General features: G+C 36.1%; 2 protein-coding genes across 15 annotated transcripts in view; one reads left to right on the top strand and one right to left on the bottom strand.

Annotated features, from left to right (window-relative positions):
• GFRAL (GDNF family receptor alpha like) overlaps positions 1-22,848 on the top strand; it is a 39,905-nt gene extending 17,057 nt beyond the window's left edge. For 2 of the 5 annotated variants that reach the window (XM_084515678.1, XM_084515679.1), the window contains exons 8-9: positions 1,285-1,383; positions 8,799-9,069. In XM_084515678.1, the coding sequence (XP_084371804.1) occupies positions 1,285-1,383; positions 8,799-8,998 (299 nt within the window). In that variant the 3' untranslated portion in view covers positions 8,999-9,069. Of the gene's footprint in view, positions 1-1,284; positions 1,384-7,742; positions 7,825-8,798; positions 9,070-9,734; positions 10,347-22,748 lie in introns of those variants that run through there. The other 3 variants (XM_084515681.1, XM_084515680.1, XM_084515682.1) reach the window with 3 other exon arrangements.
• Positions 12,438-27,808, bottom strand: part of HMGCLL1 (3-hydroxy-3-methylglutaryl-CoA lyase like 1) — a 234,821-nt gene continuing 219,450 nt past the window's right edge. For all 10 annotated transcript variants that reach the window (XM_084515684.1, XM_084515683.1, XM_084515685.1 and 7 more), the window contains 2 exons: positions 22,004-22,129; positions 12,438-17,505 (listed from right to left, as the gene is read on the bottom strand). In XM_084515684.1, coding sequence (XP_084371810.1) covers positions 17,392-17,505; positions 22,004-22,129 — 240 coding nt within the window. In that variant the 3' untranslated portion in view covers positions 12,438-17,391. The remainder of the gene's footprint in view (positions 17,506-22,003; positions 22,130-27,808) is intronic.

Here is a 27,808-nt window from a genome sequence, read left to right as displayed (position 1 = left end):
CCCAAAGATTTCAATGAAAAGGATTAATTATTTCATAGTTCTGTCTGATGGGATGTCTTTTAAAAACATATTAATTGCATGCACGCATTTCATTGAATGAATTAGCTAATTCTTGAGTTTTAGTGGTCAAAAAATTGCCACTGATAATGGTATAATTTTTTCTTGTCACTCAAAGTCTACCCAGAAATTAAAATCATGTTGCAGAAACATTGCCCTTAAGGTTAGATAATCAGTACTAAAATTCAGCCTGAGAAAAAATTTAAAATTAAGTACTAGCTCCCCTGACAAAGCAATACCATAACACTGTTAGATTTGAGACTGTACTGGCAGTGAGTTTGCTGATGAATGTTATTTATTTGTTTGTTTGCTTTACAGCTGTATCTAATAGTCCAAATGACTGATCACATCACTCTGTTAGTTATTCTTTACCTATAAAGCAAAAAGATGACCCTCACATTATAATAATCAAATAATTGCTCATCAGCTTTTGCCATTCCCTGAAGCAGTCTCAGGATAAAAGGGTTTTTTGTGATGGAAACTTCCCTAACCTAATTGGGATTGAAGAACAGAAGCTTGCTTGCTCCTGTGGCGCAATGAAGTTCCTGCTAGTCAATCAAAAACAGACTGGGGATCCAGAGCCTTTGGCTAAATAAAAGATTGGCATCTACTATACAGAACAGTTGCACAGTGATTTGAAACTTGCTTGTTTTGGTCCTTTTTTTCTTTTTTAGATGCATAGTAGTAATGCAACTAAACTGAAGAGAGATATGATTACGGTTTTGATTGTAATTTGCTGTGTTAAATGTGGTTGTCTTTATGGTAGCTATGAGATATTGAGTCTATTCCAGACCTCATCCAACCCCTTCTACAAACCTATTTGTTTGGCCTGGAAATGAACTTTAGATACTTTTTACTGTTCTGGTGATAAGGATTTTTAACACTGAAATTTGAATGGGCAAATACCGAGAACTAGCAATAGGGATCTAGAACTGGTGAGAAATTTCTAAATTTGTTTCTGTGAAAGATAATTTAAGTTGGTTTGAGGCAAAGAATATGTTTCTTTGAAGTGCACTTCTCCCCCATAAAATAAACTACAGGGGAGATATACTTGAGATTAAAAAGGAAGAATTAACATTCATTCATTCACCTGGTTTACTGAGTATCAATAAGTAAATTTTTTACATAGCTGCCTTTATAAATTCTTATGAAAATGTCAAGCAATAATATTCACATAAATTATTTTTTAAAAATAATATTTAAAATGGATGTTTTGCCAATATTCAGGTCAAATTTCAATTAAGAAGAAAGGTTTTCATTGGGTGAATACAGAAGTACCAGGAGAAAAGCTTTCCAGAGCACAGCTACATTCTTCTTCAATGAATGGTGAGTCTGGGCAAATCACTTCATGATTTTAATAAAAGTACTCTTGAAATTTCCCACGTGTGTGATAGAGAAGACAAAAGGTTGGGTCTCTTGGGTGGGTTCAGGAAAGTGAGCCTTACCTGTTGTTCCCCCATTCAGCATAATGTGGAAAAACCTCTAGTTGCTTGCCTTAGCTTATGTAACCACAAAATAAAGATAATGAGACTGAACCAATTTCTATGATAAGTGGTTTTGAAATAGATGGCTCACAATCACTATATTATAATTGTGGAAAATTAAGCTATTAAGCCCGCCAGTGTCTGATTCTCCATACAGTCATTAGAGAGTAGTAGTCATAATGTGTAGTATAAATGATTATCTTTGATGTCACACCTACTTCTCTCGTGATTCTCTTGCCTATATGTGCCATACTAGTTAAAACAACAAAATTAGGGAGACACAGTAAGTGATCTGAGAAGCATCTTGTGTTACACTCCATCAGATATTACTTTCTCATGCAACAGAAGGGCATGCAATTGTGGATTGTGATATCCCAAGGGTTGAAGAGCTGCATCTGGTTTTATTTGCATGCATTTACAGTGAGCAAGTAAGTGACATAAAGTTGAAGGATATTGAATTAATATACAAATTGTCTCATGGTTGAAAGAATATGAGTTTTATATTTTCTTTTGAAGGACCTCATTACAGAGCGAGAACACTAAAAAGCTTAATGCACAAATATTGACTCTAATGAGAGTGACGTTCTCTACATTGTACAGGGCAGAGCACCGATACTTCAGATATTACCACAAAATAGTTCTGTAGTTCTCAGTAATGCTAATACTGAACACCTTCAACAGTTAAAAAGTAATTCAAGTTCTGCATGCAGTACAAAAAGAAGGATATTCTGTCACCATCCTTCAGCTATTGCTGAAGTAGGGAACATAGGACATATAAATATAGATTGGTAGGAATAGGATTCCTGAGACGTATATCATGAATAATTGAGCATTCAAATGTAATTTTAGCATTAATTTTAGCATCTTTGCTGTATGCTAGAAGTGTTGGAGTCTCTTTGCCAACTAAAGGGAAGCCTGAATTTGTAGTTGGAACTAGACTTTAGTGGTTAAATAATACAAGTTATAATGGAAGAAATTCTGCTCTAAGTGGGAAAAAGTAAAATGGGAGCTATTTCACCTCAGTGACTAGTTCTAACTGCAGAACCTTTCATTAGGTAAAATGCAGTATGCATTTCTCTCAAATATTTGGATAAATGCTTGCAAAAAGCAGGCTGCACCCAGTTAATTCTGCTCCCACTGAAATCTGAATGCTTTCCAAGAACCCATCCTTGAACTCTAACAGAATTTTGGATGGTCTTAGAAAAACACAAAGAATGCTGACCAGCCTAAACCATACAATAAAATATTCATCCTATTGGACCTGTCATGTACTCTAGCTGGGAACTCTCTAACCTATTAATGTCTCATAGGAAGTCAGGTCAAGGAGAAGAATCTGATTCAGGATATTTACCTGATGATAAAAACCATATTGCAAATTGTTTCATAAATACCACTGCCAAAAATCTAACCCAGAATCCTGGATTCGTATGCTAGCAAATGTGCATTACTCTGGCTGCAAAGGGAGTTATCATCTTCACAAAATATTTATTTTTACTGAAATCAAATCCCAAGAAGAATCCCATGGTGCAGAGGCAAAATGGTTAAGTTGTCAAATATGGCCTTTTGTGTGTCTGGAGATGTTTAAGGATATTTGCTGAACTTGGAAAGCTGGAGATAACATTTGCTGATGTGCTGTCCCTACCTTAAAATCTCAGAAGAATCCTTTGCTTAGTTTGCCTAAAATAAAAGTTTTTTTCACAAATTCGTATTAATGACCATCTACAGATGAGTCATCAGTCTCTAAATTTTTTAATTCAAAAAACAGGGTTCCTAAAAAGTTCAAAAACTTTGAAGAAAGTACTGCAAATCACTGAATAGGATTGTTTTTATAAAAGGAGTGTTTCATAATAAATAATAAATATAAACATATTCAAATATATATGCTAATAAATATAATCCTTTTCAGCAGGGAAATACTATTCCAGCTTCTGGTGTAAACACAGACATTTTGGTGTGAATGTAGTAGCCAAATACCTTGGGTCAAAAGTAGTTCAAATGCCCAACTCTGTACACAAGAGATAACCACTTGTTGTGGACTCATTGAGTATGCATAAAGTGTTGCTGCAGAGCATCTGATGCCTGCTAACTTTTTACATCATGGCATGATGTATCTCAAAGACCTTAGCCTCCTAAATACATTCAAATACAAGATTAGGTAACAAAAGCACTTAATTGCTTTGGGAAGCATTGGCGCAGCTGGCACATGGAGAGAGGAGAGGTATCATTTCTGCTTTACCATTGTAAAGGGGCTCCATTTGATTCAGTGAAATCAACCACACAAGTAACTGGTTCATGCCAGTAATATTGAACCACAGGCTATCCTGAAAAGAAGATGTAAAAGATAAAGTCCTCTGCCCTTGGCCTTTGGCTTGCAATATAAAAAGAGGGCTGATTAACAGTCTTAACTGGATTTATTCTTGTTCACATACCCAGGAGGGTACATAACAACACAACATAGATGTCTGTCAATTGATATGGCCTGGTTAACAAGGTGTGATGTGGGCAGAATCCTGATCATACAAAAGTTAATGAGACTTTTTCTGGAAGTTCAGATGGGGCCAGAATTTTATGTCATTTTATAAAATATAATAAATAATAATAATAATAATAATGTGATAAACTAAAAATGTTCTCCAAATTTCAGAAAATATTTTTATTGCCTACCTAGTTATGTACTTCCAGCCTAGTTTTGACTTCATTCTATGCAAATCATTGCTATGATTTTACAGATTCAAATAATTGAAAAGATTGCTTCTTACACTTTAATTTGAAAAATGAATCATGTGTGAAGATAAGCACTTACTTTCATCAGTGTAGAGCTTTGGAGCTAAAGTATTTTTTGGCTGGAAGAAGTTAGGTATACAGCACTCTTATCTGGTTCTTGTGAGATACAATAAAATTGGGCTTGACCCAAAACTCTTGGAATTCATGTTATTTTCCTCTTAAATTATAGAGTTATCATATATTTTCTACTGAGCAGTTTTGCTGTGCTGAGAATCTAGATAAACAAGTAATTGGCAATGTTTATCTATAATTATACCAGCTTCTGTGGGAACTGAGATTAGTTCAGCTCCAGCAACTTTAATTTGTAAAGTATGAAACATTGTCGATCTCATTGTTTTATAAATGTAGAAAAAGCCTGTGAGAAGCTGCAGGTAGCCAAGAAACTTTTGAGCACAATCCAAAATTCATCTATCTGATCAATATTCACAGCCATCTCACTACATATACAGGTAGATTTCCACAAGACTGATACCACTAATTGTTCCAGTTGCTGGGCGCACAGCTATCCTTTATCAAAACTTTGTCATTGGAAATGTTTGTATGTCTATATACACTGCTTCATCTAGTGTTTCACTGGTACCTACTGCTCCATTGGTTGTGTCCCTGAGGTTCACAGCCTATCCAAGAAAGGGTTAGACATTTGTCACACAGTCATGTTGGCTTTGCCATAGACTTGTCCCTAGGTTGGTCCCCTAGCTTCTCATGAGCATGAAACACCTCCACAGGACAGTACAGCCCAGTACAGCCTTGCACCTTTGCAATGGAAATGTCTGCTCTCCACTGGTGTCAATTCACTCTCTGGTATACGGAGATAGAAACATCTCGCATTTTATCTGGTTCTACTGGAAGTCTTTACACATTATTTGTGCCTTTCACTCCTCACAAGGCACACAGATATTTGTATCCTTTTCTCCACCTGGTCAGAGAACCCAAAAGAGGTTTGCTCATTGGCACCTCAGTGCAGAAAAGAACCAAAAAACAGAGACGGCTGCTTCTCAAGAGTAATGATATAAGTACCTAGGTACGCTTTTTTTTTTTTTTTTTAAACCAGTTCTGCTAAGAGTGGGAAAATATTCTAATTTTTAATCATGTATTCAATCATTGTGATGCCTGCTAAATGTGAATGGGAGCACAGTATGAGAGCTTAAGTTGTTTACAAACCCATAACTACAAATGTGCTTAATTTCAGTTTTTATTGCTTAAGGTACTGCTTTTTAAGCCTTAAAACATTCTTTTTTAGATCATACTCAGATGATCAATAACTTGTATACAGTGATCAAAATGGGGTCAGACATAAGAGACTGTTATGTCATATAAGAATTTACATGTGTATTCTGGTTTTCATGGTTGGGACTTGGGATGAACAGAGACAAAATTTTGTATTTATATTTATTAACATCACTATCAGTATTTCACATTTCAACAACTGGATGGATATAGATTAATAGTGAAAATTAATATAACTGTTTCTCGAATTTTTAAAAAAGGTCAGGATGAGCTCTTCTTTCTGGATGCGGCTCTGGGCAGCCTGTTCTAGTGGTTGGCAACCCTGCCCAGAGTAGGGGAGTTGAAACTAGATGATCTTTCAATCCAGGACATTCTATGATTCTATGATTCTATGATTCTATGATTCTATGATTCTATGATCAAGAAACAGACACCCCAACTTTTTAAGGAAACGTAAATAGGCACATTCAAGTACTTTAGCCACAAAGAATATATAAAATGAAAATATGAAATGAAGAATTAGCCCTTCAGTCACCAAACTGTGCCCTCTCACAGCCTTGCAAATTCTCTAATTTCTCAGAAGGCAGGAGAAAATATATGGCTTCTAGCATGATCTCATTATTAACAACTTTCACGTGTTCCCCACAGAACTGAAAATATAATCAACATCTCTTTTACAAGAAAGTAGTTCACCAAAAATATATCTTTTTTGTAAAAATTACACACAAAAAAGAACATTTGGGTTTCATTTGATCATTTTAGATTGTTTTATTTAATCAGAATGCAATATTTTTTCAAAATTCTTAAATAAAAAATATTTTGGTAAAATTTGATTATTCCATTTTTACCATCCATGACTGTTCTTCAGAATAATTTATCAATCCTCATGGTAAGGGAGGTACTGTGAAAACTTCTATTTGTCTGAAGTGTCATATATATATATATGCATGTATATATATATATACAGCCCCTGCAGTTATAGGAAGTTTTAAAAATTGACTTCAGTGCACAATGAAGATCAAAAATTGCAAAGAAATACTAAAAATTATTCTTTTCCTAAAAGTTATCACTTTAAAGAGCTGTCATAACTTGAGAGGAGGGACACCATCTTTGAACATATGGTATTAGCAGTCCTGCACTGGGACCAAAATACACCCTCTTCCATCAAATATTCACCACATTAAGTATTTTTCAATAGCTTGTGTGTGTGTATGCACAAACACACACGTACTACATAATAATCACAATTGATTCAGAGACCAGAATTTGACCTTCTCCCACCTCAGGTAAGTGATGGGGCTGAGAGTCTGCCTCTTCCTTGGTGGGTGTTTCCCTGACTAAGTAAGGTGGAAAACCTTACTTAGTAAGTAAAGTAAAAGTAAGTAAGTAAAAATTTTCATTCTTTATTCTTGTGGCTCTGATTTTGAGTCCTAATTTCTGTACCCTTTGATGCCAAGTTCTGGGCTGATGTTTTGTACCAAGACCATTTTTTTTTCTTCAGAATATTTGATCAAAACTCCTACATTTCTTCCACCAGCAAAAACAAGTTTCCCCTCATTTGGGAAACAAAAGTTGAAACAATTCCCAGTTGTTCAACAGCTGGAATTTTTAGCATGTAAACTGCCTAAGTGACTTCTTGGTGAGCAGCCTAAGAGAAAGAGGAAACTCCATGGGCACGAGGCCCAGAAACACAATGCTAGATCCCATTTCACATTAATTTGATTCTAGATTGACTATTGCTTCACACTGCAATTATGGTAATATGTGGAAAAGAAAAAGAAACCTAGCAGATATGTAAGAGCCAGATTTCTTTCAATACATCGAATAAAATTAACACCTCAAAATCAACAGGGAAAATACTCCAAAACATAAATCAGAGTAACAAGCTGTTGCAGTTTCCCTGGGGTACAGTAAAAGGTAGTGGTACACATATGAAGTGTATCACTACACATGGAGCTGGTATTTACTAAGAGGAGTCTGAAAATGATTTTGCACCAGCTGATGAAGGAAGAGTAATTCCTACCTTCGGCATACCACCCAGGCTTTTTTCCTCCTTTTAATTATTGGCATCAGAATTGATTGCTAATTTAGTGTGCATATGTACATGTATGTATTCCAATTCAGATCTCAAACCTGATTCTTGTCACAGAAGTAAATGTTTCTTGTCTGCTTTCTGGTTTTGGCTTATAGGTGAAACAGTCTACATTATTGCCTATTCCTCCTGCATAGTTCTCATCCTAGGAATAGTCCTGTTGACTCTCCTAAAGATCAGGTAATTTGATAGGAGTATTAATCTTTGGTTCTAGGAAACTGGAAAAGCAGAAAATAAAATGTTTTGATTTAGTTGAAAGGTTGGCACTGTGATTGTCTTTAAAAACAGTTCAGCATGTCCCAGTGATGGAAAGAACTGACATTGTGGGTGTCAGCAGGAAGAAGTGAAATATGATGCATATCTACAATGCCCTCCATTCATACAGAGATCCCAGGCTTTAGGAGGTTTCATTTCCTGTCCCAAGGCAGGAGAAGGTGAAATCTGAATTCAAAAATTCTGCAAGGCTACCTTTCTAGCTCTGTAGCAGGCAGAGGTAATGCAGAAAGGAAATGAGAATATTCAGTATTATAACATATTTAAAAACCAAACAGTGAATGCTGCTATTGAAGTTAATATTCTTGCCAAATACCATTTTTGCTGATAGGATTCTGTAAACATTCCCACACACAGTATAAAAAACTGCCCATATGCCAGTGCTCAGTAAGAAAACAGAAATGTGCATTCACTTAGTCAAATGAACGTGGCCTTTTCTTAAATGATACATTTTCTTGGACCAAATTAAATGGCCAGAATTCAAGAATTACACTGTCAGATGATAGGTAACAGAACATGATGTAGCAGGAGCCATATATAGTGGGAGGGATATTGAGTCGAATTTCATTATTAAATTTAGAGGCAGATCAAAGACGAATCATGCAGAAAAATGCAAAAGGCAAGTCAAGGATATATGGGCACAGAGGATTTCTCTTTAGGCTTGCAGTTACAGGAATATCAGCATATAAATAAAACTCAGATTTAAAGAATACAGGGGATGGAAGAAAGAACAGCACATTAATAATGGTGAAGGGAATTACTTTATACCACAGTGTTCATCATAAAAGGAGGGGAATTTTGCCACTGATTTCAATTAAACCACAGTTCAAAACAAAGCTGTATAGTTTATTGTTAAATACATGCACATTCTTTATTTTCAGACCCTGCAGAACAAAACATGAGTCAAGAAGTCCCTCGCCAGACCATTCTTCTGAAACATTTATGGTCCATTATAAAAGTCACAGATGAACTACTCCATTGCTCATGCTTTTTAAGGCTATTCTTGAAAGCCAGCCTGTTGTACATATGCGATAATAAAATATATATCAGAAAACCTACAATAAATTATGGAATTTTGTAGTTGAGCATACAAAAGATTTTTATATTTATTAACACATATTAAAACTTTCACAAGCATTAAAAAAAAAAAAAAAAAAAAAAAAAAAAAAGTACTCTCTACTCTCTTTCATTTGTGTAGATTCACAGATCTGTCCTGAGCTGCACATTTACTATATCTGTAGACTCACATGACGGGTATAAACGCTGTATTGGCATGATTCTGGCCTTTCAACATGCCTAGCAGTGGCAAACTTTGAAAGCCATCCTGGGGATCTGGATTCATCTGACAGAAAGGAAAAAAAGGAATCCACTTGGATACATTCAGAGAGTTGTGATGAAAGAAAGCACATATGTGGGAGTTTTGTACACAAGGTTGCTCTACAAGTACCTAATGGGGTATTTGTGAGGTAGTATGTACAGGTAGGCTGCCTGTAGTTTGATGTCAGAGCACTTTGTGGGGTAGAGGGAGAGTTTATGATTACAGCCACTCTCAGTATGTAGGGGAATTAAATTCTGACTACCCAGGCTTTTGTCTTGACCAGTATGTTGTTGTTGAAACTGGTTATTCTTTCTCCTCTGAGATGCTTCTGAAAGAAACGAGTGAGCCTTGTCAATGTGAAAACCACCATTTTAGACAATGTTCTGTGGTATGAATGCCCAGTGGAGAAAAAAAAAAATTGTTTGGGGCTGAAGCAAAGTTCTCAAGAGAGAACATACAACCCCTCTCATCATCTCTGTTTCCTATTCATTGTCTCTAGGCAATACCTGAAGTGCCCTATTCTCCCCATGCACTGTACTGGGAGTCACGGGCGCTAACCCACCACTCTGGATCCCACTTTGTGGCAATGAGTTCTGGATTTCTCCCTATAGCTGAGTTGCTTTTCTAGATTTAAGCTTCTATTTATTAGTGATTGGTTGTCTTTGTTCAATCTTTGTAATGATCAGATTCTGGTCAGCACAAAGTAATGGACTGGTATTTGTTGTACTACTATTACCATAAGCAGCGTATGTATTAACCAGTTATGATAGCATCTGATTAATTAATTTGATTTTGAATTTGATTAGTTTGATTTTTTTCTGACTTCCTGCTAAATGTAACTCACATAACAAATAGTATCAGGAATGAAATACTGGTTACACTGAACTCAGTTCCAGTTTTGACCACGATTGATTGAGAACAAAGGCACCAAATTTAGAAATTCAAATTTCTGACATGATCAGAAGAGCAAGAATCTTTGGTGTGCAGTTATATTGGATAGAGTTTTAGAGATTTTAAACAATTATTACACTAGACATTTTCTCTTTCTTTAGGATTTGCACAAAGCCAAAATAAAAATAAAAACAAAAACAAAAATAAAAATAAAAATAAATCCTTCTTATTTTGCAATTAAATGCTATTTCATTACTAAATCAGCCCTTGGACAAAATACAACAGAAACAAAAAGTGGAAATTTGGGTAGTTCGCTAATCAGAAGGATCTCCTGTATCAGTATAGCAATTTGAAGAGTTTAGTATATCTATGTAGGTATTTTGAGAGTAGTGTAAGTGTATTAATATTCTTAATCTTCAAACTGTTAAGAGGAAAAAGTTCAAATTTCTGAGATTAGCATTGAGAATCCGTTTATCAGTGTTGGATAAAATAATTTCTTTATACAGGAAATATGAAGTGAACCCTGTGTTGTTCAGTCTTATTTTAAAAACCAATGATGCACTGCTCAACCATCTGTGTCTCAAAATTTGAAGAAATCCATTTATATTCAGGTTTAACAAAAACGTCACAAAAACAGTCACAAAAACGTCTCCTGTAACTTTCAGTCACAAAAACGTCTCCTGTAACTTTCTGTCTTATAAACCTTTCATTTTCTAATTAGCTTGTATCTGGATGTTAGGAACTCTCTTCATACGTGTGCTTAAAAACACCCATTTAGACACACAAAAGATGTATTTGAAACTGGGGTTATGTATGTGAGTTATTTTAAAGACAGCAAAATATTTAGCTGAAATTGTATTACTTGTGCAACTTTACAGGCTCTTTTCATTAGGGCTAACTTTAGTGCTCAATGGAAAAGTAAAGTTCCTCCATTACATATGTAAAATGTACCTGTATCACAATTCTTTTGATTTATATTTCATAGTGTCACTGTATTCTGTCAATTGTATCCAGTCATTAATTATTAAATAAAGGAATCTCTGCTGTGATGATCTGTATTCAGGTGATCATGATTAGACTCTATTTCTGAAACAAAGAATAAGGAGTGCCATATTCCAACTACATGGACACAGAAAAAAATCAGTCAGTAGCATTTTAACAAAGAGCAGTATCCCCCTGTTTTGCAATTTCAGTCCTAGGCATGCTTAAGACCCAACAATATCATACATCCTGCAAAACGATTTCATGACAGATGAAGAACTAAAATCTTTTCCTCTGAAGTGAGGCATCTGCACCTAATTCCCAGCTGAGAAACACTGATGTCTCACTGATGACTTGGGATTCCCTGGTCATTTTGGGTAAGGACATGATTTGTCCTCCTTCTGTTCGGGAAAAAAAAAAAAAAAAAGAACAATTGTGCTAGAGGGAGGAAGCATAAATTTTAGTCTTATAACATTCTCATTTGAAACAAGAAATACCGGATTGCAGTGTTTGCTTTTAATATTGTTTATGCAGTTTATCTAAAGATTGTTTCAAATTAAATGTGTAGTTTTTGAGACATACACAGGACTATCTCTTCCTTATGCAGCACTGAAGATGCAAAGCTTTAAATTCAAGCCTACATGTATACTTCCCTTGTCTTGCCAGAGTGAGTCTTGAATTCTTCAAAAGGAAGATATTCCTTAGCCATGTCACCTTTTTGTGAGGTGAGAGAATGTGCTTCTTGGACAGACAGCTTTCTCAGGCTGTTGTGGGAATTATGATCTGTACTCTGGGCTAGGTGTCAGATCAAGCTAGTAACACAATAGATGGATGGAAGGCAGGACCATCACTATCCACAAGATATTGCCTTAAAAGAGTGAATATCGAGTTCTTGGGTGTCTTTCCATGAGGGAAAACTTTAACCATTTTATTCAAGCAGGTGAAGACAACTGTCTGCAGCTCAGTAGGATTATTGCTGCTGACTTTTCCAAGAAAGTTCTCCAGCTGACACACTGACATTTCAGACCACAGCTGAAACAGAGCTGTTCAGTCTCCCATGAACTGTGCAGGGGTTCTTGACATCATGTACAGGGCACAGATTTCTACTTTGAACATCTAAAGCTAGATGATGCCTCATTGAATTTTTCAACTCCTACCTCCATTACTGGCTGTAGCTTTAAATGTTTAGTTAATGGAGGGAATAAATGTTTTCCTAGTTACTTAGAAGAGATTTGTCAACTATAAAAGCACATGGGAACAAATGATAGAAAGGTAATTCTAAGAAAACGCACTCCAAACAGATTACGAGGTAACAAAGTCAACACAGGCGTACATGTCAGAGTGACACCTTATATTTACTAATGCCGTATGTGAGAGCTGGTTAGTCAGAGCCACTGAATCTGGTGTAATAGATGAGCATATCAGTTTCAATAAACACTGAGATAGATTTTGTTTCATCTTCAACATCACAAATTGCAAAATCACAAATAGATTTAACGAGGAGGGTACATGTCAATTCCTTAGCAAACATATCTTTTTGACATCAGTTTCAAAGGACTAAATTGACTTTGGCTGTGGTCCTTCTGCCTGCTGTTTATGGTAGCGCTGAAGATCAACACTGTGTTAGAGCAGGACCATAGAGAAAAATAATGCTCAAACCATAGCTTAATATCATCAACAACAACAAACCAACCAACCAACCAAAGAATTATCATGAAGAACTGGAATGGAAATGTGTTTTTCATTCAGTTCTCCAGACTAATTTTTACAGTTATGCAGTTCTCTAGACATTTCAGATCTAAAGAAATTTTTCAGTATCCTGTCATATTAACAGGACTTTATTTTTTTTAATTTTTAAAAAGAACTTAAGGCAGTCTGAGAAATCATACAAAAAATCTATGGCACAGAATACTAATTTTCAAATATTTAGTATAGCAACTGAACAGTATTTCTACCCTTTAAAAATACCTCTGTGAAAAAATAGGCAGATCTTATACATTCACATTAACCCTTTGGACAAACATTTTTTTCATTTCAACAGCACAGATCCTAAACATAGGAATTTTACCTCACAGGCTCATACTCTTCATTCTGTGACTCCTTTTTACTATAATAAAAGTTTTATGGACCCAAATGATGCTATTAAGAAAGGAAAATTAGCCAACGCTTCTCTGGACTTATTCACAAGACCAGAATATTCACTTCTTATTCCCATAAACTCTGGTTATAGATGAAAATGAAACATTAAAGTGCTGGTCCAGAGCCAAGTTGCCCTAATATATAAAAGCTTCAACTACAAAGCAAGCTGCTGCTGGAAGATATTAGCACTATGCATGTAAGGGATCCATGTCACTGCTGTCTTGTGAAAGGCACTAAAGAACAATTATGCCCATTACTAGTGGAACTGACCAATTTCTCCAGAAAAGCACACAAGCTATGCCTTTAGAATATAGTGCCTTGACCTGCCAAAGAAGAAAATATTTGAATTTCTAGCTATTGCCAACAGTACAAGAAGAAAAGCTACTATGAAAGTATTAAAGAGAATTCCGGCAACATGACATAGGTCATCTGTTGAAGCTTCACAGGTTCAGACACAGCCACAGACCAAAGACTGCCCTGGGCACTCCAGCTTACATACTCTCTGGCCATGGCACAAGTAAGATGATCTCCATGTTATTCCATGAGATCTTTACAGTGACTTCGAAACAGTGGAATTCAGAAGAGTCTTCAAAGCGTAGAAGTAAATCATAGAATCACAGAATCATTCAGGTTGAAAAATGCCCCTAAGATCATCTAGTCCAACCTTTTACCTAGCACTAACAAGTCTACCTCTAAACTATTCTGCTAAGTTCTACATCTATATGTTTCTTGAAAACCTCCAGGGATGGTGACTTAACCTCTTCCCTGGGCAGCCTATTCCAATGCCACACAACTCTTTCAGTAATTTCTCCTAATATCCAACCTAAACCTCCCCTGGTGCAACTTGAGGCCATTTCCTTTCATCTTTCACTTGGTGCTTGGAAGAAAAACCTGATCCCCTCCACTCTACAACCTCCTTTAAGGTAATTGTAAAGTACAATAAAGTCTCCCCTGAGCTTTCTTTTCTCCAAGCTAAACAACCCCAGCTCCTTCTGTACATCTAATTTGTCTCTGGTAGGAATCCCAGAGAGCATCACCAAAACAGACAGGGAGTCAGCGTGTCCTCACATTTTATCTGTGGGATCATGCACAGAACTCTGTTGTTTTTTTTTGATAGCTTTCAAAATATATATATAATTTTAATAATAATATAGTAATTGAGACACCTTCTCACGCAAATAAAACACCTGGATTTAAGTCTTCCATAGGCAGAGGCTTACTTCAGGGTGAACTAACAACAATGTACTCAATGGGGGACACAGAAAGGAACCAAAGAGCAAGCACCACTTATGGTAAGTTGCTCTGAATGTAAACTTAAAAATTTAGAAGATCAGAAGCACTGGAACAGTAGCACCATCATACCACATACTGTTCCTGCCATGTTTTTGGAGGGATGCAGCCTCAACTGCTTTACTATGTGGTGAACTCGGTGCTACCTATGTGAGTAATGCATGTGCACAGAATAACTATTGGATTAGCCCTTGATCTTAAGGGCAAAATATGCCTATTTTTTCTGAAGCTAAGGATTAGGCATTAAAATGCTCTGCACAGCCAAAACAATGCCATCTCAGGAAAGCAGAGCAGCAGAATATTATACGCTGAACAAATTGTAGTAGCACAAACATGAGACGTCTACCAATTCTCAGTCACACTACAAGTAAAGAAGCATTTTGAGGAGATTGCTCACCTGGATCCACATGCCTAAATAATTTATTCCAGGTGGCACTTTTGGCAAATAAACTTTTTTTTTTTTTTTTTGAATCTGGCTTTATGTTTCTTCCTCCTATAAACAATCCTGACAAACAATCTATATGTCTGTGACCTCCACCCTGGATTACTATAACTCACTATGTGGTTGAAGCTGAACGTGTGGGTAAAGTACCGGCTCCAGATGTGACTGCTCATCTCTTCCAATGCTTACATCATTATAGAATAACAGACCTGCATTTAAGACTCTTCATAAGCTCCCAAGTAGTTTCTAAAGCAGAATCAATAAAGAACTGAGGCAGTTTAGGTTGTTCATCCCCACAGACTAATAGGTACCCTATTTCTGGGCATAGTGAGAGTTAAGAGCTTTAGGACATCCCAGATGCTGAACAACCTCTGATGCACTACGTGCAGAGGCATATCTGACAACTTCTCCAGGGTTTAAGGGTCTTAGAGAAAAAGTCAGAAACCCTTCATGGTAGTTAGGATATAGGCATCTAGAACTCTCAAAGAGCTGAGCAGAGCTAGCTCTTTTATTCTGTAATCTACATAGGTATATTATTTAACATAGAAGTTGTGGTTGTAGTACAACTCACTTTTATCTAAGATGTAGTAGTTACTCTACTTACCAAAAAGTGGATAATATCAATGCAGTTCCTAAACTGGCCTACAATGAGGATGGAACATTTTCTTGTGGCAATCCAACTACATACCCAGAACAGATCACATAAATCAGGGTTTCCATGTCTTTAAGATTACCTGCAAGTCTTCTTACTGGACGCCACAGGAAAGGGTGCAATTTATTTTGGATTGATAGGCAATAAATTTCCTGCCTCACCTAAGCAGATTTCTTTGCTTATCCTTTGACTTTTACCATGAAAAGAGTAAAACAATGCTGCGTATATTGTTTTTGACTGTTACTGCAGCATAAACTGGATAGAAGGATTGTATTAAAATTCTATGTTTGAGTTTCATGGCATGCCAAGTTTGATTTTGTTAAGCTGTGCCAATTCCAGACTCCAGTACCGGCTCAAAGATCTCAGAAAAAATTCACTTTGGAATTTCAAAGGCAAGCTAAGACTCAGCTGTAACCTGGCAGATTTGAATTTCAGAAAAAAATGATCCACACTTTTCCTTATTTACATGTTATCTTCCACTTTGTTTCATCTCACCTTTTCCCAAGCTTCCATATTTTGCAGGAAAACAGAGAATATGGAAAAATAACATAGTCCAGGGATTTGGCTTACCACGTGAACAGGCTATTTGCAGAAAAAAAATACAGATCACAGAAAATTCTGGAAGTATGTTACTGACAAGGTCAGTAACAGTACTGATGTTTTAGACAGAAAAATTGACAGTATTTTCATGCAACATTTGAACAGTTTATAGACACAATAAGGCTTTTCTTTGCATTTGTTCATTATGTTCTAAAAATGACAATGCAGTTAATTAGCATCTTGCTGAACTAAGACATTTAAAAGTATAGTATAACTGTCTCAAGAGCACAGAGATAAATTGGAGGTGGTTCCGTCTGTGTAAGCTAGTACAACAGAGCATTACCATCCTCAAAAACTAATGAGAATGTCAAAATGTCAATTCATAGACTACAGAAGAAAAAGTCAAATTGTTTGATGAGACCTTGGACAAAAGTTTAGCCCCTTCTACACTACTACGACCCTGAACAATGGTTGCAAACCTTGCCAATTTTTAATTTCTTCATACAATTAGGTTTTAATACAGTTGAAAAAAAAAAAAAAAAAAAAAGCAACTAAAACAAATTTAACATATGTAACAAATAAGGAAATTTGCATTAGGTTTGGAGGATCTGGAAGGCTGCCATTCACCACAAAGTCTTGGAACAAGATAAAGTCATCCATATACTTAGCAGATGTTAAACAAAATAAAATAACAAAAGTGCTATAGATAAAAATTTCTTACAGTACATTCAGATTTGGCTCCATGGTCATTACACAACTGACTTGACAAATGAAAAATATAGATTCAGATAAATAAAACACATGATAGAATGGCCACACACAATGTGGGATCTCATAAACTACTACAAATATTTGTACTGTTCTAAAAGTAATCTTGATTAAAAATTAACTATGTATTCACTGCTTCTAACCAGTTTACCTAAAAAAATAAAATAAAATTCCAGTTAAAGAATGGTAAAATGGCCTGGTGTTTATACATTCTTCTCATCTGTAGAAGTACCAAGCATAGTGTTCTGTACGACAGTCATTTATTTCATCCTTACAAATCAGACAATTCTTGACAAGACACTACAGTACAGAAACTCTTCCCATAACAAAAAGTTATATCTAGGTTCTACTTTAGTTCTTTGCTGAAATGATTTTCTTATGCTTGTTTTCTTGATATAAATGTCCTTAGTCAAGGTGGATGATAAATGTAATTAATCTGCAAAGAAAATCCATTCAATTGATTGTTCCACTATTGAAGGAAGCTTGTGCAACCTTTGAGTTTGTTTTCTTGTTCAAAGCTGTACAGATGAAGTTTCCAGCCTCCATCACTCTATAAAGATTTACTCCCTAAAAAACAGAGGTGAAAAAATATTAAGAATAATAAATGCACACACTGAAAATGCTTAAATTTCATGTTATTTTGCTCCAATGTCTAATTTTTGAAGAGGACCTGATTCCTATCATAGGTGGATGATAGGAAGCAATGGAGCTCAGTAAAGTTATAGAGACACAACAATCACAGCTCCCAGGTGTTTGGAAGGTTCTACCACTCTAACGGTGATTTCATACCCTAACAGCAGTGCACCAAATACTCTAGTAATACATTTCAAAGTCAAAAAGATCTGGAATAAAGAACTGGAATAATAACTAGAAGAAGTTGTAATAAAATACAGTGTCTACTTATGTGTTGCACTTATCACCAAACTTCATGCTCATAAATATTCCATTTGTACCTCAGGAAAATGAAGGAAACATACTTTTATTGGCAACTGACATCATTGAGAAACAATATCTTGCATTCTCTTGAACAAATATAATCACCATCTTGAAAAAGTTCCCCTCAATGCAAAAGTACAGTTTGCATAGCTAGTACAACTGACTAAAAAATTGCAGCTGCTTGATAAGCTCTAGATAAAAAAATATTCCTTGAGCAATCAGCTGTTGTTTTTTTTTTGTTTTGTTTTTGTTGTTTTGTTTTGTTTTGTTTTTAACTAATATAAGACACATGACACATATAGATACTGCTTGATTGCTAAAATAGAATCAGATCAAAAAGGAAAAAATACTACAATATTGGTTTCTTGAATTACTCATTTAAAGTTAAAGTTTTAGACTTCAAATTGTCTAAGTGATGCAAGCACTTGCTCCAAAAACTGGGATTTAGAAGCCAGTAAAGCCAGTAGAAGGGATGAAAATGGGGACTTTGAAATGCAAATACACTTTGTAGATATGCAGAACTGGGAGAAGTGTGTTAGTTTAGTAAACATATTTGAATGCAAGATTTATTACACCTGAAGTACACTTTCATAACAATTACAGATTTATGTACTGAAGTACAGACCAAGACCTCATTGGGATGCTTTTTTTTTTGAAAGATCTAGCACTTACCATATTCTACAGTAAACTTTGTCTTTTTCATTCTTGGAGTTGACTCAGAATGTTAATGAGTATAGAAATTACTTCACAGAAATGAAACTAAAAACATTTTTAATTTTAAAAAAAGTTTCTGTTTCCAATCAGTTCTAGCATTCAGCACCATCTAAAACTTATTGTTCAAACACATCTTTTTATAACTCTCTCATTTTATAGAGTTATAACCAGGGTGATTTCAGCTCATTCTGTTTATCCTTTATTGGTCATTACTTCATTTTAGTTTGTAGAGAACTGTTGTACATAACACAATCTAAAAATTCTTACCGTATGCTTTTTTCTATGCTTTTTACTAGGAAGAAGTAAGGTACATGTCAGCATAGACATACTTGGTAGTTAGATTATGTAAGATGAAAAGTAAAAACACAAACTATGCAAAATTCACATTTTCAGCACTGTAACAATGCATAATGTGACACACGTTGATAAGAAACATGTTCACAATTCACATTCACTAAATGGAATACAAGCATCTCTGGCTTTTAAATTGTCTTTCTTATGTGTCATAATCCTAAGAGGATTGTCATGAGGACACAAAACCCAGCATTCACAAGTATGACTTACAGATAGATATGGGAAAAGAGTAGTGTCGTATGTTTGTAAGGTTGTTGAGTCAAAATAATAGGTTTTCAAATAGATGCTCAGACATGTACTTAAGTGCATTTAGTGTATTCCACATATTCAGAATTCCTCCTTGGTACCATGAAGCATAAAGACAAGTGATTCCAATAGTATCTATGAACTTGGATCAGTTAGTTAAGTTAGAAAAGCTTCTGCCAGAAGGCAAAGCTCTTTAACTCCCACTGACTTCAATTAATCACTTCTCATTCAGCAATCATAAATACCAAACCTATTACCTCTCTGAACTTTGGTTTCATTGTCAGTAATGTGAGGCTAAGAGTATTTAGTCACTTCTCAGAAAGGCTTGTTGTTTGCTACTTCAAAGACATCGTAAGCACAAGCTCTATTACTGTAATTACATAGGGACCATATAGAAATTGTCTTTGTACATGGCTGCCTACAAAGTTTCATGAGCATTAATGGTCTATGACATAATTTGTTATTTATTCACTGTGGTACAACCTTTCAACAATCAACCTTTTTGTAGATGGGCTCTACTACAAATTTATTTCACACTTAGCCTGCTAAAGATTCATTTCATGTGTCATTTCTTGGTTACACGGTATGAAGAAAAGTACATAACAAGTATTAATTGTTATTTTGACATATCTAGTCAATCTGAACACAATAATGTACACTTAAATACTGTCCATCCTTTGGTGGACACTTTAAGTGACTTTAGTCAACAAAATGAGAGCTTTAATGCATAGATGAAAGGAACAAGAGAAGAAGCTCCTTGCAAATGGGCACAACTATAATTGTAATTTCATTTTGTGCCATTATATAAAAAAGGACATATTAATAGATTTTTTTCAATAATGATTTTACAGAATTGGTCGTGGTATCAAAACCAACCAACACTGCAGAGACCAAAGCTCATGTATTAAGACAATAATTTTGAGACTCTGTGTCTACATCCAGGGATTTGTCTCTCATCCAGTAAACCACTTTGTTTTTAATGGGCCAGAAAAGGGTCAAGAAGTGAAGCCTTGTTTTGCTACTGCATAATCTAAAACGAAAAAATGGGGAGCACTAAATATTTGACGATAAGATATTTATCTTCATGTTATTTGGAATCAGCCTTTAGGATAAGCTAGATTCCTGCTTTGATACCAGATCATTCACAGACTAGTAAGTCTTATCAAGTAGCCTGGAGCAAAGCATGTTTCTTTTTATCAGGGCATTTTTATTCAATTGATTCCTTTTGCTGGATGTCTGTCATAAAAGTCAATGGGTATTTTGCCCAGAGAAAGGCTAACTCTAAAAGGCACCCACCAACATAAACTGAAATGCATGATTTCTCCTCCCCTTTCTAAAGAATGCTGTTATTTTAAAAGAATAAGCATCTGCTTCATGAAAATGACACCCCAAATCACCTATGCAGAGTTCAAAACAGTTCACTTGTCCAGTGGACACGTGATTAAACCTTTTCCAAACAGGTATCTGACATCTAACCAGAACTCCCTATGAAGCACATGAAAACAGAAAATCATTACAGTGAACTCTGTAAGGGACTAAATATGATTTAACTGGTCCAGGGATGTACAATTCAGATACAAATTCCACAGTTCTTTTATGTCAAGGAACTCTGTTAGCATGCATGCCACACTGAACTGCAATAGATAGGCAATAATTCCCCGTTAACTTAGGTCTTTGCATGGCAGACATTAGACTTTTCTGTCTCTGCAGTAACTTAAATAAAAGCTACACACATAGAAGTTTTGGCAGCTCTTAATATTTTCTCCTTTGAACCTGACTCTCAAAATCCAAGTTAAAGGTAAAGCCATTGTATTGCTTAAGTCAGTAAAAACTCATTATGCCACATTTCTAGAACAATCCTGACCAAAAGGAAGATTAAAGAACAGATCCTTTTGAGAAGGTTCTTGGTTCTCAGGATTACAGAATAATTAACATGCCAACCAAACATGGGATACTAAATGTGTGCTCATGAAATGAGGAGGCTCACTGGCAAGGTTAATTAAAGTGCAGCTCAGTGCAGGTAAGCTGCCTTGCCCTCTCCTTCAAGAACAGGGCTGGAAATAAACATGATTGTGAAGCCTGCAAAAGTCAGCAACTGTTCATAGAATCATAGAACAGCTCAGGTTGGAAGGAACCACCAGTTCCAACCCCCCTGCCATAGGCAGGGATGCCTCCTACTAGATCAGGCAGCCCAGAGCCTCATCTGAGCTTGTTTTGAACACCTCCAGGTATGCGGCATCCAAAACCGCTGTTCTAGCCAAGAACAGATTTTGCACAATTTTGAAATATATTAACTGAATAACTGACAAATATCTTTGTCCTATGCTTGTCCTATGTCCAAACACAATTCTTTATCTACCTTGAAGCCAGAAGAATTGACAGCATATTAATAAGCATTATGAAGCAAATTCAAAGCTTTCAAAAAAAAAGCTGAGGTTCACTCAATCTTTCCAGTGAAACACTGATTGGACTTCTGAGGCAATATCTACAGTAGTTATATTTTGAGGTTACTGAGGCAGAGCAATGACTCAAAGCCGTTGCTACTGAGCTCCTCATATCTCCCGTTAGGGAAGTGGGGTTATTCATATTCCTGTCAAATACTCAAACCCTTCCTGCTCTAGACTGCTAGAGAAGACAATATTGTTCATATTGTGTCAATGCATATTATAACACTGATTTGCCAAAAACTAGCACATGCCTCCAATATTTTTTGTACAGCACAACTGTCCATTATGCATCTCATGTTGTCTAGAAAAATGTTTTTCTTTACATTAAAGTAAAGATTATCTTAAGTAGAAAGTAAAGATTATCTTACTGTATTGATCCCCAGACCATTAAGCATGTATATCACATCCTCTGTGGCCACATTTCCAGTAGCACCCTTTGCATAGGGACAGCCACCCAGACCTGCGACGGATGAATCCACTACAGCAACTCCCATCTGGAAAATTACAACACAAAAATGCATCACCATCACCAAGTATTATTTATAATTATTCATAAATAGCAGGCTACACATATTATTTGCCATAGATAAGATACATATTTCTCCACAAATGGATGTGTTCATCCAAAAAAAATGTAACAGCCTCAGTCCTGACATCTTTATAAGGTAAGACTCTTCAAACACAGGATGTGGAACAGAGAACTAACAGTCAATTACATATAATTTTGGCAGATAAGATGATTGCTGTCTTAGAGCCAAACAGAGTTTTATGATTTCTCTCTCTTAATATCACTGTGTGATGTTTTTAAGTGCATCTACTCCTGGAAAGGTTTACACACAACCAAACACAATCAATGCGTTTACTCAAATGAGTAAGTTTAACACGCCTTTTCAAGTTGGAAGCCTTAATATTAGCATCTGAATTATGTGTTAACCAAAAGATTTTGCGACATATATACTCTAAAATGTGTTTTATATTAATGGCAATGTTTCCACAATGAATGCCAGTAGTAGCATTTTCTTTCCTCTGGTTTTATTTTCTTCCGTCTTTACTAGAGACAATGAAACCACCATGTTAATAATTCTATGGACATTTTTCTTGTTCTCGTTTTAGAGGAAGACTACAAGGTATTTTCACCCAAGTTGAACACTGCTATGTAAGGAAGAATTAAATTTTGACACATCTGTTAAAGAGTTTGAGTTCAAAACAACTGGAAATAAAAAGATTAAACTGTATCCTGGTGAGTCTGACCCTTTGTTTACAGTAGTCACAAGTCTAGAAGAAAAAACAGTTCCTGAAACAGTAAATTTCACACCCTAGCACAGTCTCGGAGCAGCTTTCAAAAGCCAAGTTGTTAAGCTGCTTCAAGTAACAGAATAGCTTGGGTATCACAGAAGGTCTCCATAGGTATAAGTTCTGATTGAAGTACAGTATTAAACTTTCTCTATTAAAGTAAGAAAACAGACAATTGTCTTTAATTAATAATTTTCTGATATAATTTTCTTCCTACTTTATCTGATCTCTTTCTTTCTCCTAATCCTCTCTCAGCATATTCATGATAAAAAATAGTAGAAAAATTACCAACTACGCCCAACAGATATTATTAAATTTCCTATGGGATAAAGACTAACCTGTGTGTTTGACTGGGCAAGGAAAGGGACTGACCCTGTGATTTCTACTGCTTTGTTCAGTGAGCTCTTGCACCCTCTTCTTTCTGTGACTGGTTTTTAAGATAATGCTGAAAGGGGGATGCATTTTTTTTCTGTTATGTTAGGTATGCGGTCCCAGCCACTTGAGTCTCCCTTGTCAGAGAAAGCTCTTCAGCCTTCTTCTTGAAGACTAGGTGCCTTTGGAAGCATTCAAGCTCTACAGATAATGAGAGGCATGTAATGGTATTATGCAGAGAGGTCATCAGGTCTTTAAAGACACCAGCAACTCTCTACCTTATTCACACTAGAGTATCCCCTTCCCCTATGGCTAACCACCTAAAATTTATGCAGATGAACACCAGAAGTTTAGAAGAAGTCAGACAGAGTGAATTACGGTTCACTGACAACTCAAATTCTGGACGGGAGTTCTTGAGCACAGACAAGTTTTCACTCCAGCTCTGATTTGGGGTTCTGAGAGATTCAGAGGTTAAATCATTCCTGTTGCTTACATTTGCAAGTCGGTAAGACCAGCTTGTCTGACTGCACTGCAAGCTGGTTTCTCTTGCTCTCATACATACAGGGATCTAACCATCTCCATAGGCTAGGAGCCTGAGTTTCTCCTTCACAGACAACTACCTGATAAGGCAGGCAAAAGATGGTGTTGCAGTTGCTAAATTCCGTTTCCCATTACACCCATCAGCCTCACTTTATATGTGGGTATTTTGGTTCTGAAATTAACTTCCCTAAGGTTTTGTTGCACTTTCTTCTAGCTTTCCATCATTTCCATCATTTCCATTTCCATCATTGACCTTACTGGCTTGCTGAAGTTCCAACAGTTCTAGAGTGTAAAACTAAAGAGTAATCCAATTAAGTGTTGTCCCAGGTCCTATTCTAAGACAAAAAGCTTTATCTTGAGCTAGGTAGTTGCTCAAAGCCTTTAACCTCAGAGGAGACAAGGTACATAATGGTGACAGATAAGACATTACTGTTTCATACTGCTCACACAATGAGACCTTCTGAGAAGGATATTGTATTTAAAAGTACACTAATCTGTGAGTTATGAAGTGAATCGCTAAAGTACATGTTTCACATTTCAGTCACTTGTCACACACTTTGTTTGTGTAACCCGCTGGTCAGAAAATGTGTTATACAACACATCTGTGCCCAATACACAGAGGGTATGTGTTTAAAATAGCTTTCAACAGGAAATTCTGTTTCTTTTGCATTAGCTGCTAAGATTCATACATTTATTCTAAAAGTCATTGCTTCAAGCTCCAAAGTGGCAGCTGTCAGGCTTGCAAGTGTCCCTGCAGAAAGACACCAAAAACCTCTTACTGGAAAGAATTAGGGTGGTGAACGTCTGGGAAATAGAAAAGGGAGACTAGAATGTAGGTATGTTGGTTTGATACAAGCATGCATCCTGTTATCATTACTGCTGTCTTAGTCTGATTTTAAGATTTTCATCAGAAATAAAGACTTCTATCAGGAATGACTGTTTTAGAGAGGAAAAGGTAGAAAAAAATGTCCTTCCTGGTGTTTCCCCCCAGCTGTCAGGTTATGTCATAGCTGCTAGAGAATCCTTCTTGATAATTTATTTTCACTAACTTTTATGGGAGGATAAAAGTTTTAGATAAATAATGTGCTAACATACATCACAGTTGTTAAACTCCTAGGAAGATCAATAGATTCAGGGAACAGCTTTATCATAAACAGTCACTTTTTAACTCCAGCAAAGTATCTCATGAAACACTTGTCAATATGCATAAATAGGAAAAATATCAACTAAATGGGTTTTGGTGGCAAGGTAGCATCCGAAATCATATGGAAAAGTACATCAATTGAAAGCTGGGGAGAACCTGCTCCTGTGGGTTCACCTATATTACTCTCAGTAGCCTGCTCCAGTGCTTCACAGAGCTTCAACTTCAAGAAAAATAAGAAACAATATACTTCCAACATAAAAAGAGAGTGTCTTCCTTTAAAGTTCTCTTTACAACCCTTCTGATGTCTGCTGCACTGTACTGCTATTTCAGCAGCAGGCTCAGCAGCACCCATCTGTTTTTGCATGTGCTACTTCTTTCAGTGACAGGCAAATATAACGTGCTGTCTGATTCATGTGCAGAATCACTGCAGTTCATCGCCCGTGTGGCCCCATTCAAAAAGTACTTAAATAATACGTACTGCGAGCTCCATTCTAATCATGCTAAAAACAGATGTTGGAAAACATCCTTCAGCAGCACTACTAACTAATTTGAAGGTTAATATTACAGCCCAGCCCGTCCAAGCTCAGAGTCTGATATAGCACCTAATAAATAATTTCTCTATGATTTTGAGCAGCTATGAAGATGTTTTGCTCTTGCAGCACTTGAAACCATAAGGGGCTTTAAAAGAAAAGCTAAAAATTGACATAAAGTGTAAAATAAGGCCTCATCCTTTATCAGATATACAATATTTGTCAGGTATTTAAAGGAGATAATGAGTTTCAAGCCTTTCAGCAAGCTGAGCTTGCAAAACATTCACTGTCAATATGAGATCTTTAAAAAGCCCACAGTCTCATTGTCACTTCCTGACAGGCACTAAATTGCGCTGAGATTCATGAAATATTGCACTGCTATTTCATAGGACACATCCAAGATGAGCACTCACTGAGCTGTTTACATATGGATATGTGTGTGGGTGAACAATGGCCTGGCTTCCAGGACCATTTAAATGCTCCAATCTTTTTAAACACTTGCAGAGGTTTGACAGTCACTAAATTCCTGATAGTGGTTCCTGAAGACCTTCCAAACTTTAGCTTTGGATAGCTTCAGTTACTCTCTAGAGAAGGCAGAAGACTTTTTGTTCCTGTCCCATGTTAACTTTCAAATTCCCCAAAGAGAGAGCAAGGAATTAAATTCATCACCTTTGTCAAATAGCCAGTTTTAACAGGAAACCATTATTGCCAATGAATAATAAATGCTTCATGTTTCTCGGTTTGCTTTTCTGCCTCCCCATAACTTCCTGTTGGGACAGTCAGTCTTCTTATTTACCTTCACTACTGATCTTTAATCCTGGCTTCATATGACAGAAATGTTTCTGTAAAAGAAACTTTGTTCCTTTCTTAAAAATGGCAAGGTCAGCATCAGTAACTCCACAGACGCATGAACTATAAATCTGAAGCTACAAACCAAGTCTGTCATAAATTATTAATCTTTTTTTTTTTTTTAATATAACATTTCAAAACCATATTATATGTTGGATTTTTCTGGCTTTTATCATTTTTTATCAGCTGCATTTATAAAGTACCTAAGTGATCTAGGGAAGAACCAGTATCCCAGGTATGCATAAAAAAGATATCCCTATTAAACTGGAAAAGATTTGTTAGCCCAGAAAGTTTATGGGCCACAGCACTGTGAAGTTCAGTACCACAGTGCTTTAAAGATAGGTGCATTTTGACCAAAGACCACTACATTATTTCAGCATTTGTTCAAGGAAGAAGGAAGGGAGGACCTACACTCTAGGTCAAAGATTGTCCACACAGAAGGCAGCATAAGACTGTTTAATGCTGCATCCCTGTCAGTGTGTAGCTGGCACAGGTGTGGTACTGTCATGCTACTGTATGTACTGGCATCAGTTACCATCACTACTTGGTATGCCATCAGGGAAACTCCTCCTGTAGAGAACCAGATAATCACAGAAATGTAAGTAACTACACCAATAATTCTTTGTAAGGTGGCTGTGCCCACAAAGACTCTTCTGTCTAAAGTCAAGGTTTGCCACCTTCTTTATTTCAATAAGACAAATGCATGTAAACAAATATTATTTTAGTTTTGGAAAAAATAGAAACATGCATTTCTACACACAAAGCAATAAAAAAGGATGACACATCTCTTTGTGGAAAATTCTGAAGGCTAACTTTTTTCCTTTCTGCTGCTGCTTCTCTCCTCTCTTGCTAAAAATTAATACATCACAAAATAAAACTTTTCAGAGGAAACTCCTCCACTACTCACCACAGGGTGTCACTGTTACATTAAAATCTATAATTTCCCATTTCATTTATTTAGAAAATTGGTACATTCAGCCAAAAAATAAAATAAAATCCTTTCCTCCTGAAACATACTGAGATGCAAGCAATTTGTGGGCAGACGTGCTGCATAAAATAGGTTAATACAGCATTCCTTTAACTTATTGCACACATCTTTTCATATTGCTACTGACACATTTATTATAAGCAAAGCTGGCAATGACATCTAGAGTTAAAGTTCCCTAACACTTTCCATCATAAGGCCCTACTTTCAGTTGTTTATTACTTTGTCAGCCTTTAACTGCTGGATCTTATATTTTCCATGCCTTGTCTCTGCCTCAGGCTGGATTGTTTTGGAAAGTTTTAGTGAAAAATGGGGTTGGCCACTTCCGAGAACAAGTTTTGGGGAAGAAAAATGCTTTGTTATGCTAATATTCAATAATTCTAACTCGAGCTTCTTGGAGACATTCTTACAGCTTTACACACATCTGGCACAGGAGTAGCACTGATTTTAAGGGCTCATA

The sequence above is a fragment of the Aythya ferina genome, assembly GCF_964211825.1.
Source record: "Aythya ferina genome assembly, chromosome: 3".
Taxonomy (NCBI): Eukaryota; Metazoa; Chordata; class Aves; order Anseriformes; family Anatidae; genus Aythya; species Aythya ferina.
The sequence above is the reverse complement of the archived record's forward strand: the minus strand, read 5'-3'. Positions and strand labels throughout refer to the sequence as shown.